Source organism: Asparagus officinalis, chromosome 3, assembly GCF_001876935.1.
Source record: "Asparagus officinalis chromosome 3, Aspof.V1, whole genome shotgun sequence".
NCBI lineage: Eukaryota > Viridiplantae > Streptophyta > Magnoliopsida > Asparagales > Asparagaceae > Asparagus > Asparagus officinalis.
The window spans coordinates 28,987,013-29,006,854 of NC_033796.1; the positions used below are offsets into that span (position 1 = coordinate 28,987,013).

A 19,842-nucleotide genomic window follows, 5' to 3' on the forward strand; every position below is an offset into this window, starting at 1 on the left:
AGGCTTTTATTTATAAGCCTTTGGAGACGTTCTTTTGAATAAGAATTGGTGTCTAAACGTTATCTGCAGTTAATAACCACTTAAACGCATCTAGGGATAACCTTAAAACAATTGGGGAGGTTCTGGGACGAAAGAATCCTTAAAAATCATCGAAATCCGTGTTTGGGGAGGTTTTGTACTCAATAAGAGTCCTTTGGTGACTCGCGCCTACACAGGCCTCCGAGTGGTGTTTCGTTCATCTTTTTGATATTTTTGCGATTCATGATTCTTCCAGTTCCCTTGTTTTGCGTACGCTTCATCGCTTCGCTGACTTGTGCATTCTATTGATCCATTTCATACACTTACTGATGTTGGATAAATTCCCTTGACTTGGATAATAACGTTTATCGTCTTCTCCTTGTCTTGAACTGTGTTTGAGGACTTATATGTAATTTTTAACGCCTACATAGAGCAAGAGCTATTTTCTCAATTTGAGCATGTGTGAGGCCTCTATTCCAAGTCCCAAAAGGGGTTGGGTGCTAAGAAGATAGCTTGAATGGCGGTCAAAAAGAGCATGGTTGTCAAGGACGTTGAGCTGGTTGTGTGGAGGCAGAGTGAGAGAAAATGGTGCCAAGAGGTGGGGATGCGGGACGACATGGTTAAGAGCCTAAAGGGGTCATTCAGCAAGAGGTTGTCCTAGATCAACAGGCTTGGGGAAGACCTCGGTCATCTTAAGCATAAGCTTCATGAGCGGGATGGGTGGATAAGGTATCGGGAGGAGGAGGTTGAGGTCGAGAGATAGGAGAGTGTTGACGCTTTTGAGAGGGCTCGATAGCTCACCAAAATGCTAAGGCGATACAAGACCGCCTGAAAGAGGAGGTGGCTTCACATGAAGAGGTAAGGAAGGAGGCAACCCGAGTAGTATTGAAGGCCGAGAGACAACGAGAATCATCCATTGTCGAGATATAGGTGATGCAGGGTCACCTAAGCCACTTAGAATCCACGACCTACTGGGTTGAGGTCATTGAAAATTATCTCAACAATACTCTCAGGAAGGTCAAGGTGGCTCTAGTTTACAAGATTGGCTTTGATTTCCTCATGACGCAGATTCCTCTCAAGCTCAAGCTCGATCGTGAGTGCTTCTATTATCCCTCTTGGGTCGCTAATTGCCTCGGTGCTCTGTTGGAGATAGAGACAAAAGAAGGAGGGCTAGTCCTTGATGTCAATAACAGAGATGAGGAGGGTGAAGAGTCAACTTAAGAAATGGGTGAGGGCTCGACCCATGATAGTTGTGTGAGCCGGACCAAAGAGGAAGAGGACAAAGAGACCAAGTCTAGACTTTGATCATCTCTGCCACCAACTTCTACTGCCGCTATCCCTCATGGTTGGACTTGTACCTAGGGTTCTAGCATCGCTCTAGCTTCCACATCTACTCTGAGTCCAGCCTCTTGAGAGCTCTTGTATCTTTTCTCAATTTTTTTGTAACATCTTCATAATGTAAATGTTCCTTGTATTGTAAATATGTTGATATATAAATAAATAGGAAACACTTTTTTAAATTCGATCAATGTACCTTTCTTGATTGTGCTTATGCGTATATCTTGTTTGAATATAGCTTCAAATCTTGAGAATGATTCATGTAGATGCTAACGTTTGAGATTTGTCATTGAAACAGTTAGGCCTCGTTCCTTGGTTTTACTCCAGAAGGATACCAACGTTTTATGAGTTGTGGTCTATCTAGTCGATGAGGTGCATTGGTTTTATTTTGAAATGATACCATAGTCTTTTGAGTTGTAGATGACCGAGTCAATGACATGCCTTGGTTTTATTCTAAAAGGACACTAAAGTCTTTCGAATCATAGTTGATCGAGTCGATGATGTGCCTTTGTTTTATTCCAAAGGGATACCAAGGTCTTTCGAGTTGTGCCTCGAGTGGTCATGAGGTCTTATAGATATTACAAACACATAGCACAATAAGATTATCAAAAAATATATATTTATATCATATGAGAACCTTATAGTTGCAACAATTGAAAGTATTTCTTGAGATGCTCTATATTCCCAATGTTGTAAGATTATTTCATTAGAATTTCACAGCCAGTAAGTGCCTGGATGAACTTCTTTGATGACCATGTATGGACGTTCCCAATTGGCGGCTAATTTGTCATGCGTAGTGTCTTTGTCAAAAATTACACTTCAAAGGACAACGTCGTCAACACTGAATCTTTGAGCCCGGACCTCGTTGTTATAGTGTCAGGCGATGCGCTGCTGATTGATGACTTGTGATTTGAGTAAGTTTTCTCAAACTTAATCAATAAGGTTAAGTCTGACTTATAATCCAGCTGAAGTTGAATCTTTATCAAATTTCTACAGTCGGGTGATTGGCATGTCAACTTTTTCAGGGATAACCACTTATTCTAGCTTGAATGGGGTTTCCACAGTGGAGCTTTTGTGGGTGGTTCGGTATAACCACAGAATTCTAGGTAGCTCCTCAACCCAGTTTCGAACTGCCTTATCCACCTTCTTCTTTAGAGCTTAAAGTATGCACTTATTAGAGGCTTCCACAAGCTCATTACATTTTGGGTATGCAACTGAAGTAAATTTGAACTATATCTTCCATTTTTCATAGAAACTACAGAAGCCTTTGTTGTCGAATTGAGTGTCATTATTTGTGATGAATGAAGTGAAATTCTAAATCCGCATATGATTGATTGGTGGGGGCTAAATGATGTCCCAAAATATTATAAGTGCATAACCGTCAAGTTATAGCATAAAAGATTGTCGAATCCCAACGAGGAAGGTGTTTTAGGAGTTTAATTAAAATTGGTTTTTATATTGTGTGCGTGACAAATAGGAGTGAAAATATAAAAATGGCGAAAGTGGTTGTGGAAAGGTAAGAAAGTGTTGGTGATTTAGTGAAAACTAAAATAAAATGAGGAAGAAAGTGAGTGTGGAGAGATTAAGAGTGTGGAGGTCAATAAAGTGCAAGTAAAAGAAAACAAGATTGAGAGAGAGAGGAGAAATAATCAAATAAAATCAAGAAAATCAAGAATGTAGAATATAGAGTATTTAATTAAAGATATGAGAAATCTAGAATTGAATCCACTAGTTAGTCTCATTTATGAAATATGAATCATCCTCTTTTTTTATCACATCGTACTTTAGATTTACTAAGCGTAGATTATCAAACCACTCAAGGAAAGCATAACTTATCAAATTATCATCTAAGCAAAATCAATACTCATGAAAAGAGAATCAACTAGATAGTAATCCTAGAATTCATAAGCATAACCTATAAAATCAGTCAAGATAAGCACATATTATCAAAATTTTCTTCTACCGATTAATTCTTCAGTTGATTATCCTAAACATAATTATTTTAAGCACAAGAGAATAATCCATAATTCATAAAGAGACTAAGCTAGCTTCATGCAATCCTAGAATTCCTACAAGTTTAGTTCTACATCTTTAAAAATTAAAGAAACAAGAATAGGAAATTAGATAAGGAGGAGTGAAAGGAATGAATAGAGAACTAATTACAAAAGGGAATAAGAACAAGAAAATAATCTAAATTATGATCAAAAAGGAAAAGAATCTAAACTATTGACAAGAAAATAAATCTACACTACAAATTAAAGACATTGCATGAAAGTAAATCGACTATACAAAACAAGAAAATAAGAAAAGAAATAAAAGGCAAACCCACATTCATCATTTCCTCATCTTCATCCTCTTTTCATCATTGGACAAAGAGAAGAAAGAAAAAAAATAAAGGGGTAAAAATATTCTTTTATTGATTGCAATAAAAATGTTACAATTTAGAAGGTCTTCTCAATTAAGAGTAATCCTCCACTCCAAATAGAGTTTATACAAAATATTTCACACTCAAACCTCTCACCCTCTACCCATATTTATAGCCCAACGTGATGCATGAGGTCCGTTAGATCAAACTTAGGCTCCAAGGAGAAGAAATCAGTCATTGATCAAATTCTGTTGCAAACCAATTGGTTGGCCAATCCGTTGGCCAACTGGTTTGCTAACCAATTGGTTTCCAACAAACTTAGTTTTTCTTGATTTTTTTCACACGATTTCTTCATGGGTCGTTGAGCTTTCTTGGGTCTTCTTTTGTCTTTATATTTGAGCTTCAATAAATGATAGAAAATCAGAGAATTTGAGTCTTTGAGATTTTATTCATTATTTCTTTATTAACCTGTAAATTAAGATAAAAATAATTATTTGTAGTATATTTATTCATATAAAGTAGATAATGAGGGTATAAAATTATAATAAAAATGTGATTATCAAATATCCCCATATCTAAACTTTTGCTAGTCCTCTAGTAAAGAAAATAAAAAGAAAATTCTTAACTCACTTTCACAGAAATCGCGGTTGTATTTAGCACATATAACAAGTCTTTAAACCCCTAGGTTACCCCTAGTGGACAAGTTATAGTCTCGTAAGGGTTTGTAGTGAATATACCCACCAAATTCAGTCATTTTGCTAAATTAAAGAAGTTAGTAAATAATTAACTTACGTGATAAATTTAAACACTCTAATTGAAGCTAGTTAATACTCAAGAAAACATTTTTATATATAACTCCAAAGTATATCTCTTTAAAAAATCTTTCATTATAGAAATATAACACCAAATCTAACTTAGAAATTTTAATTAAAAGTTTTGAAAAGAACATGCTAATTCTTTGTTTTAATAATTTTCAAGTATCCAAATTATTATTTTTCAAGAAAATTTTTTATACTCTTTATGCCTTAGTGATTTTTTTCTAGACTTTCTAAGTGACAATTTAACGAGTTTTGGGCCAATGAATCCTAACACAATTAGGCTTAGGTCATTAAGTATAGAAATACTTCTTGGACTTAATTACTCAGTCAACTTAGGATTTATAAGATAAAAGCATCTTAAGTTTTAAGAGAATTTCTTTTGGTGCCCATTTTTCGCACTCTTCTTTTGTAAAGTTTTTCCTTTATTTATTAAGACAACTTGAAAATTTATTTCAAACTCCAAGCTAAGCATGCAAAAAATTTATTACATTAATTAAAAATCTAAGTTTGGACTTAAGTGAAGTATACTACTTTAAAAATTATTTCTTAAAAGATTTATTTAAAGTTATCATAAAAGGTAAACTTGGGTATAAAACTAGCTAAAGTTTAGAAGATTCAAAATTTATCAAATAGATCAATTACTAATTAACTCAAATAATTTGGCAAGTGACAATATTTTTATGTTTTTTCTTCATAAAAAGAAATAAAAGGGTAAAATAAAGAGGAAAAAATAACTACTACCCACCCTCACACCTAAATTTTGCCTTGTCCTCAATGCAATTTTTAGCATGCACAAAGTAAAGTAGATAAGACTTGAAGTACTTACATTTGCTTGGTCGACTCCAAACAATGATAAAAATAATCTACAATTACCTTTGGTGTGAGAGAGTTGAAGGCAATTTTTTTTTCTCTTTTTTCTATATATTTTTTCTTTTTCTCTTTTTTATATTTTTTTCCTTCTTTTTTTGGATATATTTTTTCTATATATATTTCTTTGTTTTTCTTTCAAAATAAAAAAAATTCTCAAATGAAAGAAGAACAATTTATTATTATTATTATAGGACAAAAAAGAGAAAAAATGTAGAATAAAAGATGAAACATGAGAAGTTCATATTTTACATTAAATCATATCTTATTGCTGAAAACTCAACCTCGGATTTTAAAAAAATTCAAAATGATATAATCAAAGATGTGCTTCAATTTAGAACATTCTGAGGTTTTCAATGATTTTGACTGTAATTGAAGATAGGAATTAATGGTGTTATGCATTTTGAACTTAGATTTATTAACAAAAATTTGTCCAACCAATTCTTCTTTAAAATCTTCCTCAAACACAAGATTTATGTTTGATGGTTACAATTTTGGTTGTTATTGATCTTCTAAAAATCTAAGGTCATCAGAAAAAAGTTCTTCAAAAGATAGATCATGAAAGCACGTATTCAACATAGTTTCATTGTTTTCAAATACCAAATCTGAGTCTTTTAATGTCTGTAGTTCCTCACCAAAGATTTCCTCAAAACTCTGGTCAGATTCATTCTCTACTTATATTTCTTCAGTTAAACTCTTCTGAATGTAATTTATTTCTAAAGGCTGATTTTCTGGATGGTTCTCTATATTGAAGATATTAAGCTCAGCAGTTAAATTCCCAAATGATAGTTTGATAGTTTCATCTGACATGTTCTACAATTAATGAGAGCATCAGAAGTGGCTAAGAATGGTCTACCTTAGATAACTAGGATTCGACTTTTGAGATTGGAAATAGGTTATATTTCCGAGATAATAAAATCAACAGGAAAAATAAACTCTCCAACCTTGATCAAAACATTCTCTACCTCTCCCTAGGAAACTTTTACGGATATGTCAACTAATTGTTGGGTACATATTATTGGTTTAAGTTCACCTGCACCTAACTGTTGATAAACTGCATAGGAAAGGAGGTTTACACTGGCTCCTAAGTCTAGAAGTGCCTTATCAATGCGAGTATTACCAATGACACATGAAATAATAGGACAACCAGGATCCTTATATTTCAAGGGCATAGATTTGGAGAGCACGTCACTGATATTGGCAGCAAGAAAGACTTTCTTCGGAATATTTATTCTTCTTTTCTTAGTGTACAAATCCTTTAAAAAATTTACATAAGAAGGAATTTGTTCATGATATCTAAGAGAGGAATATTGACATTGACTTGCTTGAAGGTTTCTAGGATTTTCTCCTTTTAAGGGGAATATTTCCTAGGCCTGAGTCTATCTAGGAAGGGAGCAACTGGTTTAAATTTATCAAAATTAGGCACAGGTTCTAGTTCAGGTTTAGGCTCAGGTTCACGGTCAGCTGAACTGGGTGGTCTTTGAATGGAGTCATCAGAAGGAGAGAGAACCTTTTCTGACTCAAGGGTTTGACTTGGAAGCATTCTAACTTAATTTAAGTTTACATGCACCTAGTTATTGATAAACTGAATAGGAAAGAAGGTTTACACTAGCTCCTAAGTGTAGATGTGCCTTATCAATGATAGTATTGCTAATAACACAGGAAATAGTAGGACAACCAGGATCCTTATATTTCAAGGGTATGGATTTTGAGAGAACGTCACTGATATTGGCAGGAAGAAAGATTTTCTTCGGAACATTTATTCTTTGCTTCTTAGTGCACAAATCTTTTAAAAAATTTGCATAATAAGGAATTTGTTCAATAACATCTAAGAGAGGAATATTGACCTTGATCTGCTTAAAGGTTTCTAGGATTTTCTCCTCCCGAGGGGAATATTTCCTAGACCTGAGTCTATCTGGGAAGGGAATAACTGGTTTATACCTATCAAAACTAGGCTCAGGTTCATGGTCATGGTCAGCTCAACTGGGTGGTTTCTGAATGGAGTTATCAAAAGGAGAGAGAATTTGTTCTGGCTCAAGGGTTTGACTTGGAGGTATTCTAACTTGATTATCGACTTCTCTTCCCAACCGTAGTGAATGGATTGCATTCACTTGATCTTGGTAGGATGAACTTGATCCAGTGTCCTTTGGGTTGGTCACGGGCTGACTCGGAAATGTTTCTTTCTCTCTCTCTCACTCACAACGTTCTCTAATTGGACAAGTTGAGTTTCTAATCGAGCTATGGCTTGAGTGTTAGAGGTGAGAATTTGTCTAGTTGATTGCATGAAGGAATTCAACGTGTTGGATGTTTGAGTTAACAAGTTCGTGGTTTGTGTGGAAGTTTTAATCAAAGTTTCCAAACTCTTTTCCAAGACATTAAGACATTTATCTTGATCTGAATTTGGAGGGTTGTGATTTACAAATTGATGATGATGAGGTTGGTTTGGAAATGACAGATTCAGTTGTGGGAAATTGGGTAAGGTGAAAGGAACTTTGTTTTCCTAGGAAATTAATGATTTTGAAGTGGGCATGAAGTTTTGGTTTCCGGAGAAGTTTCCTAGGTTCTATGCCAAGCTTGGATGATTTCTCCAACCCGTATTATAGGTTGGAGAAAATGGATCATTTACCAGACTCTAGAATGCAACGTTTACCTGATCTTGTGGTTGATTGCTTCCTAAGAGAGAACATTCCTCTGAAACATGAGATGGAGAAAGATAGTTATGATAACCTAAGCTAGAAACGTGGTTGATTTGAGCTGGAGCTCGTTCTTTGACTTCTAAAGCTTCTAAACTACGCATGATTGTAGTCATCTTTACTTCGGAGGCAATGTTCATTTCCAAGGAAAGACCACTGGTTTTGGGTTAGGGAACTGATGAAATTCTATTATCACAGTGTTCCCACTACATAGTTTTCTTGTATAAACTCTCTAAAAAGTTCCAAGCTTCATCGACCTTTTTCTTCATGAAATCCCCATGACACATTGACTCAAGGAAGTTTTTGAAGAATAATCCAATACTTCATAAATGATTTGACATAATCTCCATTTTTCAATACTATGGTGAGAACATTGGATAAGGAGATCTTTAACTTTATCAAAATACTTTCAAAAAGGTTCTCCTCGGACAATTTTAAAATTCATGATGCTATTTTTAAGCTTAACCATTTTGTGGATAGGGAAAAAAATTCAAAAAAAATGGTAACAAATTCATCCCAAGTTGAGATAGAATTCGTGGGTAAGCTGTATAGTTATTTCTTGGTTTTGTCATTAAGAGCAAATGGAATAAATTGAAACTTGATCGCATCCTCAGATAAGTCTCTCATCTTAATCATAAGGTAAACTTCTTCAAATTCGGAGATAAAAATATACGCGTCTTTAGTTTCTACTCTTAGGAATTTTGGAAACATGTTTATGAAATGCAGTCGAAGTTAAAAATTTGCTCCATTGACATCGTGGAGCTTTATGCAAGAAGGGATTGCATTTCTAATTGGATAGCATACATGTTGAAGAACGGGTGGGTTATGGTTGTCCATGTTATTGGTTTCAAAAGATGCATTCCAAGTGTGCATACATAAAAAAAAAAATTTAAAATTCCAAGAAAAACTAAGTTAGTTTTTGTAATGAAGGAAGAAAAAAGAAAGAAAACTAAAAGATGAGAAAAATAAATAAAGGAAAAATAAACAAATCAAGGCAATCACTTTTTAACCACTCTAACTTCTAAGCTTAGGCCTAAACTCAACTAGACCAACTCCTAAACAAAAATTCCCTTAGTGAAAAGATCAAAGTTTACTTGGTTAGTTAGCTAGGTAAAGTTATACTAGAGGAAGATCAAAGATCAATTAAGTACCTCGTTCCTTACGGAGCGCTTTACGTAATCTCTAAATCTTACCTTAGACACCAACTAATCCAAATAGGCTTGAACCGGTTCACATAAGGATTTCTTGTTCCTTAATGAGCTCGGGTCCTTAGGGGCCAGTGTCTAATGAGTTTTAGAAGGTTTAGGCTTGTGTAGTGAGGAATTAGTGATCTGTGGGCTAAAGAAAGGGTGATGAAATATCTCACCTTATATTGATTAGGGGGTTTTGCTCTTAAGACATTTTCAAGTGTGTGTCTGTAGACGGTAAAAAAATACCTCTGTGAGCTTGCAAGAAATTCACCTGAATGACCAACTCGCCTGCATGAGCCAGAATCAACTGGGATAGCGGAATTTTGCCTTTTACACAACTCGCCTGCCCGAGTCCAAAGTCGAATCCGCCCGCAAACCCCAAGGCTGCCAATATGGCCAGATATCTGCTAACCCACGTGCTGAGATGGGCTTTCCCACCTCCCTCGACCCGAAGGGAGAGGGTACAGTACTCCAAGACCATCAAACGGTCGCTCACAGTACGAAGGACTGGACAGGTGTCGAGTCGACCTGAGCGTTCATAAATGCAACTCACCTCGGCTGTTTGAGTCAGGAGACGAATCCGTCAGCATTAGGCGAACTGTCCAAACCCACTTGAGTGCCAGGAATATGCTTTCCCATCTCTCTTGACCTGAAGAGAGAAGACACGGTACTCCAGGCCCGCCGAATAGCCGCCTACAGTACAAGTGAGCAGACAAGTGTCAAAGCAACCTGCACCCTCATAAATGCGGCTCACCTCAGTTTTCCAAGCAAAGAGCGAGAGCCGCCGGCGCTCGGTGGTTAGTCAGATCCACGCAAGCATCCGACAGCTGTTGTCACGCATACGAGGAGGGGCTTTCCCACTCCTACGTGACGTGATGCAGAGCACAGCTCTTCGAATGACCACTGGTGATATGAATGAACAGCAGGATATCTCCGAACAATGTATGGTCACATCCCATAATTCAAGGAGTAGTCAAGCTGTCCTTCTTCCATTTAAAAGCCTCTTCCAGCAAACTTTGGGAGAGGTCGAAAAACTTAGAGAAAAGCAGTTGAGACCAAGCTGTTCGCATAATCCTTGCATTACAGCACCACTGCCTGGTTCTGAGCTCTGATCGCCGGCGAACTAAGCAGACCCGAACTCCATCGACTCGAGCTTCTACTGTGTACTGAAGCTCTCCAGCAACCTCGATCGAATGGTCCAAGGGAAGCAGACTCGACACAAGCATCGAGCGAAGCGTCCTATAGCCACCTAAAGTCCCCACACTAAACAAAGAGGGCATTCCCTCTGCTTCTGTTATAAACATTTGATTATTAGTTTGTAATAAGCTTTCTTATCAATACAAACGAAACTCCCTGTTTTCGGGAAATCAAATTTACACCCCACAGTGTCAAATCAAGATGCTCAAATCACTTTGGCGAATTCCTACTATTATATACAATGCAACCCTAGGAATTAAAATCAACTAAAAAGAATGGAAAAATAAAATCTTTTTTAATTAGGGTTAGCAATCAAACAATGTGAGAAAAGGGAAAAATGTTTGAATTTATTATCTTATTAGTAAGTGTCCAAGTGGAGGGATGAATTTTATTATGGTCGACAAAAAAAATAAAGTCTCTTTTTTTTAAATCCTAATTGTCTCTAATTGTGAGGACTAACTAAAGAGTGTAATTAAAAATACTAGAAAGAAGAGTTACCCACGCAAAAGCAATCCAAGCCTTTTTGAAGGCAATTATTTAATCTTGAATCTTCAACTCTTGATCTTCAAGCTCCAAGTGGTTCCTACACAAGAAAACACACAAGTTAAAGAACCAAACTAATTAAAATTCTACTAAAAATCACCCTCCCCGGCAATGACGCCATAAACTTGATGGGGGCTAAATGATGTCCAAAATGTTACAAGTGCATAACTGTCAAGTTATAGTATAAAAGATTGTCGAATCTCATGAGGAAGGTGTTTTAGGCGTTTAATTAGAATTGGTTCTTATGTTGTGTGCGTGACAAATAGGAGTGAAAAGTATAAAAATGGTGAAAGTGATTGTGAAAAGGTAAGAGAGTGTTGGTGATTTAGTGAAAACTAAAATAAAATTAGGAAGAAAGAGAGTGTGGAGAGATTAAGAGTGTGGAGGTGTGAATTTGTGCAAGTAAAAGAAAACAAGATTGAGAGACAGGAGAAATAATCATATAAAGAGGAAATCAAGAAAATCAAGAATGTAAAATATGAAGTATTCAATTCAAGATATGATGAATCTAGAATTGAATCCACTAGTTAGTTTCATTTTTGAAATATGAACAACCCTCTTTTTTATCACATTCTACTTTAGATTTACTAAGTATAGATTATCAAACAACTTAAGGAAAGCATAACCTATCAAATTATTATCCAAGCAAAATCAATACTCATGAAAAGGGAATTAACTAGATAGTAATCCTAGAATTCATAAGCATAACCTATCAAACCACTCAAGATAAACATATATTATCAAATTCTTCTTCTACCGGTTAGTTTTCTAGTTGATTATCCTAAATATGATCATTTTAAGCACAATAGAATAACTCATAATTCATAAAGAGTCTAACCTAGCTTCATGAAATCCTAGAATTCCTACAAATTTAGTTCCACATTTTTAAAAATGAAAGAAACAAGGAGAGGAAATTTAGACAAGAAGGAGTGAAAGAAATGAATAGAGAACTAATTACAAGAGGGAAATAAGAACAAGAAAATAATCTAAATTATGAATAAAACGGAAAAGAATCTAAACTATTGACAATAAAATAAATCTACACTACAAATTAAAGACATTGCATGAAAGTAAATCTACTCTACCAAACAAGAAAATAAGAAGAAAAAAATAAAAGGAAAACCCACATTCATTAATTACTCATCTTCATCCTCTTTTCATCCTTAGACAAGGAGAAGAAAGGAAAAATAAAGGGGTAAAAATATTCTTTTATTGATTGCAACAAAAATATTACAATTTGGAAGGTCTTCTCAATTAAGAATAACTCTCCACTCTAAATAAAGTTTTTACAAAATATTTCACACTCAAACCTCTCACCCTCTACCCCTATTTATAGCCCAATGTGATGCATGGGGACCATTGGATCAAACTTGGGCTACAAGGAGAAGAAATCAGCCATTGATCAAATTCTGTTGCAAACTAATCGGTTGGCCGAACGATTGGCTAACTGATTGGTTTCCAACAAACTTAGTTTTTCTTGATTTTTTCACACGATTTCTTCATGGATCATTGAACTTTCTTGGGCCTTCTTTTGTCTTCATATTTGGGCTTCAATAAATGGTTGAAAATTAGAGAATTTGAGTCTTTGAGCTTGTATTCATTATTTCTTCATTAACCTGCAAATTAAGATAAAAATAATTATTAGTAGTATATTTATTCAAATAAAGTAGATAATGAGGATATAAAATTGTAATAAAAATATGATTATCACAGACACACACACACACACACACACACACACATACAAACATACATATAAAGTGATAGGTTGAGATGGTGAGATGAGATTCTTATAGTGAGATGGCCTAATGGGTTACATGAAATGATGACCGGCACCACCCATCGTGATTTACACTCATCATGATGTATATGTAAAAGAACTTTATTATTTTTAAATTTTTAATTATTATTTTAGCTATGTGCAAAATGGACGGCTATTAAGCTGTCTAAAAAATTAACATATTAAACTAGTTTGATTCCTACTCTAGAGCACTCCAAACTATGTAAAAATTTGACTATATACATTTAATGATGTTTTGAATAAGATGTACTATACAGATCATGAATTTCATGATCCAATTAGTCCATCTCACAATAAGGTTTTATCTCACCATATCATTACTTTGTGTGTGTGTGTGCGCGCGCGCGTGCGTGTGTGCGTGCGTGTGTAAGTTACTTTTAACATGTACATGTTATAGGTAACAGTTATATGTGATACTTAACCGAAACAGATTATAGGTAACATGTATGTGTGTGTATGATAGTTAATAAGAAGCAGTTGTAATTAACATGTGTAGTGTTTATTTAATATGTAATATTTTATAGGAACATGTTATTTGGAGTAGTATCTCGTCTTCGAGCTCGCTATCATCCTCAACTTGATTTTTTTGGAGTAGTTTGCTAAGCAGGTATACAATATGTGGCAGTTTAAAGATTGCTTGTAATTATTTGATGAAATGCCAAAGAAAGATTTCTGAGGTCTCTGCAAATATAAAGCTTTGGTTGGAAGCAAAGATCAATTTTTGTAATGCATAACCATATTTAATTAGGATTCTATGGCCCGTGCTAATGCTATGTGAGCTATCTTGTCATTTAAATGCAAAGGAGAGTACACAATTCTGATTCTGTATGCGAGTTATATTGTCTTCTTTTGATTAAAGATGAGTAAAATTTGCTTGTAGAATCATCTTTGTATTGTATATAGTTAATAGGTGCTACCTAAAGTTAACAAGTGCTGAATATAGTTAACAGGTAAAGTGACTAGTGGACAAGTACTGGCTAAAGCTATAGGTATTAGATATAGGTAACATGTAATAACTAAAGTTAATAGGCAGCGAACATAATGAATAGGTACTGGTTACAATGGCACAAAACATAGCAAATTAGGTCAATAACAGTCATCTCAATTGAGTTCTACTTCAATTTTATTTTATTTTTATATACATAAATAATTTCATGATTTTCGTAATGAGATTAATCTATCTTTTGTCCATTGAATTCAACATACACTAAGTTCTTTGATTGAAGCAAAACAACAAACACTTATGTGTAGTTTTAAAAGAACAAAATCACAATACATAAAAGCCAATTTTGTATCAATAAAAATTATCCTATTTTCCTTCAGAGTGAAAAACAACTGTTACAATATAGAGGATGGGGTAAACTTTTACTACTAGGGCAAAACCTTATGTACATGGATAAAACTGTCCAACTCATGTACAAATTTTTTGCTCCAATAGTAAAAATTTACATCATCCTCCACATTGGAACAATTATGTTTCACTTTGAAGGTAATTAAGATAATTTTAAAACTTTTTTGTATAACTTAATTAATACATTCTAATTATAAGATTGTTTAAAATAAACCCTTTTTTGCTAAATAATTAGCAAAACCGACCGTTTTGCTAATTATTTAGCAAAAACGACCTCTTTTTGGCCAACAGGCCAAAAAAAGGTCGTTTTAGCTACGAGCTGTTCGGAGACATTCGGGACTATTAGTCCCGTATGTTTAGTGTGTTATCACCGCATAAACACACGGGACTAGTAGATCATGTGTTTAGGGGCTTTGAACCAAAGCAACTATAACCCACAGGACTACTAGTCCCGTGGGTTTCAGAATGCTCGTCGCCTAACATACGGGACTGGTGGTCCCGTATGTTAAGCAGAGTCATTTGTGCTCTGCCCAGCAAATCCATGAGATTAGTAGTCCCGTGGATTTACTGGGTAGAGCCAAACATGCACAAAACATGCACAGACTGTTTTTTTTTTTCATATGGGAGTTTTATGAACCAAATTTTTTGCAGAAAAATATTGCATCCACTTCATATCAATACATAATATTATAATATTATATGCAGTATAATAATTATAAATGTTATAAATTTAGAGAAGTCAACACGCATATTCAAATATATTCCATCAGTTCATAACAACGCAACAAATCTAAACGTCTCAAGAATATAAATACGACAAAATAATCTAGTAAATCCAAATGTCTCAAGTCTACTCATGAACATTTAGATACTCTTAGTAGATAAGCCAAAAAACTATCACATGCAACCTAAAACTCCAACCCTACCCCGTTGTCTCCCTCTTCGTACCCGCTCAGATCGTCGACATCCTCCTTCGACTTGGGCTTGCACGTGCTCACTTTCGGGTTGTGTGTGGGGCTGTGACGAACCAGCTTGTTGTGATGGGCCGACTTCATCGTCGTTCGTGGTAGATCTACCTCGTCTTCGATGGCGCGAAAGTCTCGTACGTTAAGGAGATCTGATTTCCCCCAACCACACGAAAGTCTTTGCTTAACATACGGGACTAGTAGTCCCGTACGTTAAGGAGAAATGTCGACCATCAGGCACCAAACCCATGGGACTAGTAGTTCTGTGGGTTTGATTGAGTGTCACATTAGAAACGTGGCAACACTAAACAAACGAGACTATTAGTCATGTATGTTTTAGCGTTGTGTAAAATCCTACTAAACATACGGGACTAATAGTCTCATATGTCTCCGAACAGCTCGTAGCTAAAACGACATCTTTTTGGCATGTTGGCCAAAAAGAGGTCGTTTTTTGTAAATAATTAGCAAAACGGTCGGTTTTGCTAACTATTTAGCAAAAAGGGTCTATTTTAAAAAAAATATCCTTCTAATTATATTATAAATATATATCATGATATATAAAATAATAATATACACAATATGTTATATTAAATTATGTTATCATGTAATAAAATAGACTATTATTATAGTTTAATTTATATGTATAATTTATTCTATATATTTATTATATAGTCCTATGCAAGATCACATACTATATTATAATATTCTATATATACGTACACACATACATACATATACACACACATATACATATGACGTCCGTTATCTAACAGTGGGATTACGGGGTAATTCCAAACAACGACGAGGTTGATGGTTTATGCTGAAGATGTTGGGATCCCTTCGTCCTCTCTGGTGGTTGATTCCTTGATAGGATGAGAGCCCTATAAACCACAACACATTAGAGGACCAGAGTTGGATTATCCGGTGATTCTTCTAATGATCAAGTTACTATTAAGCTTGAGTGGAGAAGAAGGAGATCATGAACTGAGCAAATTATAAGTCCAAGTGTGCAGTAATTGCCTTTTTAGCAAGAGATTATTTGCTTTGGTCAATAGGCGATGAGCCTATTTATACTCAATTGAGAGGGGTGTAAGTGTAACTTTGGCCGAGCCCATGCAGATAGCTGAGTCGATAGATATTCCATAGATGTTGGCTGCAAATGAAATGAGTCACATATGAGTTTGATGTGATGGCGACTAAAGGAGGTATAGTGCTGACGAAGGGCAATGAGTCATGGAGACTTTCGTGGCTAGAGAAATGATGATGCTGATCAGGCCTATGATGTGATTGTGACTAGCTATTGGTGAGAGACTCAAGGATACACCGTCTTTCTACTTGTCTTCTTTGATAGGGTCAACAAGTGATGCCTTTCGCTTCGGTCTTGTGTGTAGGCTGATAAGTACACACCTTTTTAGTTGGCTATGAGAGTTGTCGACTTGGCCTTGTAGAATGATAAGGTGTCTTCAATTACTTTCTAGCATCATGCTCAGATGTTTTCGGGAACTAATTGAACCTCAAAGATCGTTATAAGACCTTGATGAAGCTTCTCTAGAGAAAGAAATTATATAAAGTGGCATATGATCATTACTCATGATTGGAGGAGATCCGACAAAGGGGATACTCAAGCAGATCACGAGAGCTCAATGAAGGTCCTCAGTTGTGTTCGTAGTCAGATTCAAAGGATCATTACAGATCGCAGTGTTGAAATGCCAGATGTTTAAGAGGAAGTTTTGACAATCCTCAAGGTATACTAAGGTTAAGAACGATGGCTTCAAAGCTAGTTACAGCAAGAACAACGAGGGAAAACGTAGCCGTGAAAAGTAACCACGGATTTGTTTTTCCTTTCCTTTTTTGAGAAAATTATCTCTAGCCTTCAAAATAACAACAAGCATGCTCCCCCTACCCAAGACTTTTTCAACACTCTCAAAACCCCTAGAAGCAAACTCACATTTCTTTTAGCCCCAAAAATACCAAACTTAAGAGTTTTAAATATGTGAAGACCATAATACTCTCTCTCTCTCTCTCTCTCTCTCTCTCTCTCTCTCTCTCTCTCATGATATCACTGTAATATAATTTGAAATAGGTTCTTGGGGTAAAAATCTAGTTCCCTCAAAATTCTAGTTCCCTCCAAAATCCAAGAGCTTTCCCGGCGTTCGTTCATCTGCGATCTTGAAGATGATGGTGACAAAGTGGTGGATCGTTTAAGACGAAGAAGATTAGGATCAAGGCGAGTTGTAATGGATTGGATGTCGCCATTCTCAATAAAGGCGGGAACTCCAGCAACTCCCGATGTGAGTGTGATGCATCTAATTCAATTAGAATTTATTGTAAATTTATAGATCTGGCGAGGTTTGAATTTATTGTATAATTTTTTTTCCTTTTTTTAACTTGTACTTAAATTTGAGTGCTATATTTTTTGTTATTTTATGTATTATTCTAATTTTTAAATTCGATGACTTGAGATTAAACCAGAGTCTGTAAATTTATATATTGTTGTTATTTTGCTGTAATGAGTTTGTTAACAAGGTTATGAGATGGTTGTGAATGAAGGTTATGAGTTGATTATAAAGATTACGGGTTTGTTGTGAATGTTACAAGTTGATTGTGAAGGTTACGAATTGGTTGTAAAGGTTACGAGTTTGTTCTTAACCTTATGAGATGGTTGTTAAGGTTATGAGCTTGTTGTGAATATTACGAGTTAGTTGTAAAGGTTACGAGTTGATTGTGAAGCTTACGAATTGGTTGTGAATGTTATGAGTTTGTTGTTAACCTTATGAGATGATTGTTAAAGTAATGAGTTTGTTGTGAAGATTACGAGTTGGTTGTGAAGGTTGCGAGTTGATTGTGAATGTTATAAATTTGTTATGAAGGTTATGAGTTGGTTGTTAATCTTATAAATTGGTTGTTAAGGTTATGAGTTCATTGTTAAGGTTATGAGTTGGTTATGAATATTACGAGTTGGTTGTGAAGGTCATGAGTTGGTTGTGAACCTCGGTAATAAGTTGGTTGTGATTGTTGTTAACAAACTTTCACAATCAACTAGTAGCATTCATAACCAACTCATTTTTGAAGTTCACAACCAACTCATAACCTTCATAACCAACTCGTAACATTCACAACAAACTCATAATGTTAACCACCAACTCATAACCTTAACAACTATCTCGTAATGTTAACAACAAACTCATAACCTTAAGATTCATCTCATAAGTTTAACAACAATACTTTTGCAAATAACTCCACCAAATGGTTAAACTGATTTTTACCCCACCCCACCCCCCCCACCCCCCCAAAAAAAGGTAATTCTGCAAATAATTTAGATCAATGCTAAAACAATTGGCATTTTAAAAACCGTCTGCATAAAACCTACCAACATTATAATTTGCATTGGTTCATTATCTAATCCACTCTTGGATACAACGCCTCCTATGATTTATCCTCGAACCCTATCCTCCCGTCTCCGTTTCAATCCATGACCCTGAACGGGTCCTCCATCACCTCTCTCCCGTCTCGCCCCCCGCCACCGCCGAGGACGCGCTCGAACTCGTCAAAGTCCACAATACCGTTGTGGTCAGTGTTGGCGGCGGAGATCATGGAGGCGATGATGTCGTTATCAGTGATGATTGTGGACTTCAGGTCGCTAAGGTTGATCTTGCTGTCACCGTCGGCGTCGAGGACATCGAGGATGTCGAAGGCATGGCGGAAGTCCGACGGGTCGTCACCAGCAAAGTAGACGAGGTAGCAGCGGAAGGGACACATTGGAAATTTCGAGATGGCACATTCGACGAGAAGAGGTGTTTTGAGTAGTGGAGGCAGTTAAATCAAAAGGAGCCATTTGGAAAGCGCGCTATTTGATTTGTTCGGGAGTAGTTGTGGGGTGTGGGCGCACAACTCTTCTATACTACACTCCTCAATGCACACCGCCTCTCTTGCTAGTGTCGTAGAGAGTGCGCCCCTATCATTATTTTTTTGTGAATTGTTTTTTTTTAAACCAGGTCACTTGGGAACTGGGTTTGGGGGCTAGAGGCGTTTGTATTTTAGGGATGTGAACTTTTGGAGTGTTGAAAAAGTCTTAGATGGGGGAGCATGTTTTTTTGTCATTTTGGGGGCTAGAAGCAAATTTTATTTTTTTTTTTGGGTTTGAGAAAGAGTTTTGAGAGGATTTTCGAAATTTTAAGGTTGAGATTGAAATTGAGATTAGGTCTAAGGCATAAGATCTAAAGTGAGATTATGATGATAGGTTCCACGCCTAGGTCTCTGCTACGGGTTGAACTGCTGAAAATAGATTTAGACCGTTGGATGGCTATCTGACGGTTGAGGTCACCGGTCAACTAGACTGTAGGAACTATGTGAGCTTGTTCTTTTCAAAAATAGGGATAAATATAATTCACAAGTAATTCACAAAAAAAAGATGTATTTATTACCACAAGTTTATAAAATATCGGTTTTTCTATATAGTGCCCATAGGCACTCTATAAGGGAGGAGAGAGACAGAGATAAATGAATAGCTCATGGGCCCTCTTGATTTACATTAATTTCTGTGCATAATTTATTTCTCTCTAACTCTCTCCTCTCTTATAGAGTGCTCATGAGCACTCTATAGAAAAACCGATAAAATATTACCATTAATATTTGTCTTTATGCAGTTGAAATTCACAGTTAATGTTTATGTTAAAAATTAGCAACACAGCATTTC

The 19,842-nt window shown here is 35.7% G+C and overlaps 1 protein-coding gene across 1 annotated transcript; it reads right to left on the reverse strand.

The window, feature by feature from the left end:
- Positions 18,612–18,905, reverse strand: LOC109834853 (probable calcium-binding protein CML18). Its single transcript, XM_020402868.1, has one exon. It carries the CDS (start codon positions 18,903–18,905, stop codon positions 18,612–18,614), a length of 294 nt encoding a protein of 97 aa, XP_020258457.1.

What these genes read in the sequence shown, in the direction of transcription:
- LOC109834853 (XM_020402868.1), bottom strand. Translation starts at nt 18,905, where the DNA reads ATGTGTCCCTTCCGCTGCTACCTCGTCTACTTTGCTGGTGACGACCCG.